Source organism: Trichoplax adhaerens, genomic scaffold (genome assembly GCF_000150275.1).
Source record: "Trichoplax adhaerens TRIADscaffold_33 genomic scaffold, whole genome shotgun sequence".
Taxonomy (NCBI): domain Eukaryota; kingdom Metazoa; phylum Placozoa; class Uniplacotomia; order Trichoplacea; family Trichoplacidae; genus Trichoplax; species Trichoplax adhaerens.
The window spans coordinates 205,908-211,907 of NW_002060973.1; the positions used below are offsets into that span (position 1 = coordinate 205,908).

The 6,000-nt window shown below is 35.4% G+C and overlaps 1 protein-coding gene across 1 annotated transcript; it reads right to left on the reverse strand.

Moving 5' to 3' along the window:
• Positions 1-3,882: 3,882 nt before the first annotated feature.
• Positions 3,883-4,785, reverse strand: TRIADDRAFT_33351 (uncharacterized protein; the record flags this gene model as incomplete). Its single annotated transcript, XM_002117948.1, has 4 exons — positions 3,883-4,060; positions 4,164-4,345; positions 4,430-4,534; positions 4,699-4,785. Coding segments are annotated over 4 exons (552 nt in total), but the record flags the coding sequence as incomplete, so codon positions are not given.
• Positions 4,786-6,000: the final 1,215 nt, after the last annotated feature.

The window sequence follows — 6,000 nt, forward strand, 5'->3', positions numbered from 1 at the left end:
TCGACACATTAGTCCTATCTTCAGTTTTAGTTCTTGTGTCTTTCAATTCATGAATAGCCAATACACAATCTTGCGATTCATTTGGTTCAGCTAATATAGAGTTAGATGCTTCATATTTATTGACAAATGAATCTAATTCATTGTCTTGGTGTGCACTATCGCTCATGTGACTTATTGTCGAAAAGTCTTTTTCCTCACTTAAAATAAGTGAACAACCTTGAGATTCTGATAGATTAATCATTATTGGTTCTGAAACTTCAGGAAGCTGTAGACCTTCAACTGCAGTATCCATAATACAGTCGTCATGCTCTACTTGTTGGCAGTCGTTAGTTTCATTACAATCGTTTTCTTGGATGGCATTGTCCTTTTTTGGTGAGCTATTGCCGTCATGTTGTTTTTTACTATCGTTCATGGCTTGATTGTCATGTTCAGTTTCTATATTTTCATCTCCATCTGTAACATCGTCAGGAAGAGGAGCCATAATATTGTCAGGTAATTCTAGATCTGCTTCGTTAAATGGCGCTGTTAAATCATCCACTAGAGAATTATTTTTCTTAGTTTTACTATAAGCGATTTCCTCCACAATAGGATCCTTTATATTTTCCTTTTGATAACTTTGTAAATGTTCTTTAGCTCCCACTAAAACTTTTTGTCGTAAGTCCGTTGATTTTGCTTGTTCTGAAAATTTATTTAATGCTTCAATCTTAGCTCTAGTAATCGGATCTGTAACACTCGTTGGATCGATCGAGGCTAGGCTATCTGCACTCTCCTTTCCTTGTTTACGACTTCTATTGCGCTTAGATTTCATTTTATTGGAAGTCATACCGCCATCGTTGTTATGGTCTCCAGCGGTGGAAGAATTCACATATACTGTTGGATAAGTTGGACTAAATGGGCTAGTGGCTTGCATACCAGTATTATTGCCTCTATTGTTGTTAATAGGATACATGACGTTCATATTCTGCGGAGGGAGGATTTGATTTCCAATCATCATTCGAGGAGAATTCTGAATGATAACATTATTTGATGGATTGACGTGAGCCATGGGTACAAATTGTTGCGGTAGTTCCATAGTGCGCTGATTTGGAACTGGTACCCAAGCTCGTATCGTTGGAGATTGATTGTAAGCGGGACTAATCTGTTGATTCCATTGATTGTTACTATTTAAAGTCCGTTGATTTGTGGGCGATGGTAAGACACGCGGTGGAAATGTAAATCGTGGTTGCATCGCAGCTTCTGTCCTATTCGGAGTTGATGGCAAATTCCTAGGCGTAGTATCATCCGTTCCTATAGCATGCATATTATTTGGCACTGGCATTACCATGTTTTGCTTTGGTAATTGCGTAGGAAATCGAATGGGACCTGGCGGCTGATTATGACTTAGCGGTGTCGCGAAAAAACCTTGCTTTACTTGTACCATGTTGTCACGATTAGGCGTCGAATTATTAGTTGTAGTAGATGGAACATTATGATATGGAACAACACCTTGAGAATTATTGCTTGGCCAAGCTGGACGCACAGGAATTTCATTATTTGGAATGGCCTGAGCTGGATATCGATAAGTAACTATACCAGGCCTAAGTTTGGACTGATAGTTGTTGGCATTCATAGCAGGGCGAATATAAAATCCATTGGTATTAGGCTGATTTACTGGTATCAATTGATTGCCGGTATTTGCCTGATTTTGTGGCCATGGCTGTTGCATTGGCCGGATACCACTAGGTTGTGGAGTACGATAAGGATTCATACCTTGCTGAATATGCATTGACTGGTTATAACCATTTTGTTGATTTACAGTTTCTTTATAAATACCGACAGGAGATTGATTGCGAGGTCTAATTTGCTGTTGATACTGGTTAAATACAGGCACAGATTGATCGCGTTGTGATGCAGAGCTTACTGTAAAGTTGGAATTGTCTGCTGTATTGGAATTCATAGTCCTAGGAATAGTTATCGTTTGTTGCTGATATGTATTTGTAACAACGGGTGCTTTATGACATACGATCGGTTTAGGAACTGGCGTAAGATAACCATTGAGCTCTGGATGCCCTCCATTCAATTTGTACTGACCACTCTGAAGACTTTTCTGATTACTGTTAACGCTTGTGGTCGTACCAGATACTTCATTCTTTGCATTGGCAGTAATAGCCCAGATATTACTTAAACGACTCCATGACGCAGTGACGTTTACAGGACTATCTCTCTTAGGGATAAGAGAGTTTGGTAATCGATCACTAATTACAGGATGAGAAATCGGCGGTGCTTGAGGGATTAGTATTCCCTCATCTTCTACTTCTTCAATTTTGACGGCTGTTCTATCGTTTGTTGATTTCGAAGTAGTGTTCATTAATTTCCGATTTTCTTTAGCTTTTGATGTATATTTAGCTCTCTCTGATGGCTCTAACTTACGCCATAACCTTTCCATCACCTTAATCCTAGCTGTTATTTCTGGGTATTCACTCTTTAAATTTGGATAAATCAGATTTGCGTACAGGATAGAAGCCATCGTAGATTTATTTCCTAATGCTTCTTCGCGTTGGCACTTCATTATTTGACTGGTTTTTGCCATCTGGTTGTGTAAGCCAGATACAGAATGAGTGGCATCGGTTTGTAATTCGGTATGATGCAGGTTATGGGGATAATTAATGTCATAAAAATTTTGAATATGAGACGTTGTTGCAGCAATGACTCCGTTGGTTTCATTGATATTCTTTGCTTGGATGGATTCCTTAGTATCGGAGCAATCTTCCAAAATATTAAATACATCATCTACTTCTATGCTGCCATTTAATATGTCTTCGCCAATATTACCACAGTTATTGAGAATACTATCAATAATTTCATGAGGAAATTCGTCACTACCTCTGGTCGATTCTTTACTACTAAAGCCACTGCTACCAATAGAAGGAAGATGATGCGGTCGAAGCAATGGATAATTTGGATCATTACTATCCTCTAAAAAAGAATTTGGAAGGTAGGCTACATTCTGATGTTGGTGATCTTGCGGTTGAAGGTAGTGATGATATGGTAAATTATGACCTTGTTCTCCATTAATTTGATCATTGTATCGTATTGAAAAATTGTCGTCTAAAATAGGCGATAATGTCTGATCATTGTCATTCATACTTTTCTTTATTACTTTTTTCTTCTTTCGCTTTTTTAGTAATCCATTATCATAACCCCTTTTCGATTTTTTAGTATTGATTAAGTAGGAATTCGAATCAAGGATATTAGACTTCTTCGCTTTATTTGTATGCTTCAATTTAGCAGCCAGTTTTTTCTCACGGATAAGTTTTTTCTTATCTACTTTCGCCTTAAATGTCTTTATGGTAGGAGTATCGCTAGTGTTTTCCTCACCCCATGCCACTTTTCGCTTCTTTTCTAATTTTTTCATGTATGTAATCCCGTTCTTCGTCAACACAATTTTCGATACGATGAATCTACTCTTTGTAGATTTTTTTAATCGACCGCTACTTGGACTGTTATTTCCATTACTGCTTTTTAAATGAATAAAAGGTATATCTTCAGATAACACCGATCCAGCACGTATTGGATTAAATTGGTCGAAATCGCTGGCTTCATAGCCTGCTTTACGGTTTTTAACTTTATTTCCTTCATAAATATAATAATTTACTAATTTGTTGCACAAGAATACGTTAGGGTCACAAAGGGAGCATATAAAATCAATATCAGAGTACATTTTAGCATCATTTTCGTTATGGATACCTTCACAACTACCATGTAACCACCTAGTACGTGAAATAAAATGTAGGTAAGTAGTGGAAAGATATTCAGACAAAATCTGCATTAAACAACGTAATTAAATACTCTGCTTTTTTAACTACTAATCTGGTACGCTAATTGATAATTAATTAATACTAGCTAGCAGTCATACCTATCACAGTTGTTACATTGAACAATTATATCATCATTAACATATTTTTTGTTGCATTTTGGGCAAACGGATGTACTGGCACATGGACCACATTGAGTATAGTTGGATGTCCACTGACAGTTAATCCCAGGAAAGTTGCTACCGCAATCATGGCATGAAACACAACTGAAAAAGCGATATAAAAGTATAATGTTATCGATATATGACATTTTAATTAAATTCCTAATAGTTTACAATCTAAGATAAATATAATTACAACATATCCTACCGATGGCATTTCCATTCTCCTTCCGGAACCTTGTCCAATTGTGGGTTCAAACAATATGTATGATAGCTAATATCACACTCATCACATAGTAGGAGACGATCTTCATCGCCTGCCTTACCACATCCTTCACATACGGCACAGTCTAGGCATCGCCAACCATTCACGATCACAGATCGTGTCAGCTAGTTACAAAATTTTATGTTGTCGATAAATTATCAAGTTTAGATTGTAATTTAAAGTAAAAGCTCAAGGAAATTTAGTCTCACCTTAGCGGAAACGCAGTAGTGGTGGTAGGATTGTCCACATTGAAAACATGCAATTAAGGAATTATCTATTCCCTTACCAATACTACCGCAACAGAGGCACATATCCTAAAATAATTAGTTACCAAAAAGAAACTGGTTGTTAATTAAGATTTTCTAAAACGTATTTTTTCGAATAAACTTGATTCCTCTATTAACGATTAATGCGTCATGCTAATATTAGGTACATCTAAAATAAACAATTAAAAATTTTTTTATTTTAATCGTCAAACCTGGTGAAGAGTAAACTTGTCACGAATGGAGATTAGTACTGCGACACGATGTAGACTTTTATCACTTGATCGCTCGTTCTCAACGATTACAGGTTCCGCAGACTTTTTTTCAGGCTATTTTAAAAAAATTAAATATCGAAATGGTAGAATCATCATTTCGTTGAATAGTGGTTGGTAAATCGCAAAGATGGTACCTTTACAATTGGATGTAAAGCAGTATTATCCTCTAAAATTTTCTTTTGCTTTTTAACATATTTCGATTTCTTAGTATTGAATCGTTTACGCCGTTTATTCTAAAAAGAAGGTTCATCAAAAGATATAAAATTTGAAATTGTACCAATAATTGAATACTAAGCGTTATTTCATGGATTAGAATAAAAATAATAGTTATGTAAAGACGTAATATAGCGTTAAAATATCCACAATACTGTATAGGTTAAAGGCAATCATGATCAACAGCAGACAGTTTTCAAATAATGTTTCATTCATCCTAATATTAACAATACACAGCAACATACCTTGGAATTGAAATCATCATATTGCTTTGGAGAATTATGATTACTTTCAGCTACGGGTTGTAATCGATCAGTTGTTGTCGTAGATACAGAGTCGATCGGTGAAGGAACTCCACTTGTTGCTAATTTATTAATTAAAGATTTAATCCGTAAACGCATATAATGGTTAGGACAATATACTAAAGAATTTTGTCCACTTAAATAGTTCAAAATCATATGAAAGGTCGTAAATTTGCAACAATAACAATCATTTACCGGCAATAGTTGCCGATTTTGAATCCATCTCATCTCCAACTGATAAAGTGCTATTAACGTCGTCATTTAATTTTTGAGAAGACTCGATCGGATAGTGATGACCATTCAGGGGTAATGTTGGTAGCAAAATTCCATGATCATCAATTGACTCAATCCTTTCTACTAATTGTTGCTGATCATTAACATCATATTTCTTGGGCGCGAATTTTTTGTTGATGCGTTCACTGTGTATGCAAAAATTAAAAAACATCAATCAAATTTGCTCATAAGTCTTAACATATTCAGTACAGAATTTAAAAAAAGTGTTACTTAGTGATATAACGAATATGAATATTTTGAAATTATAATTTAAAACTATACACCATTAAAAACAGAAATACACCCAAAAATATACAACGAAATCACAATATAAAGCGTTGAAAACATTTCATAATTCAACCTACTTCTGTAAAGTTGATAACCTAGAATGCATAGATAAAATGAAAGGTATTATTATCTATTGATAAGATATGGCTTACCTAGGAGAGTTTTC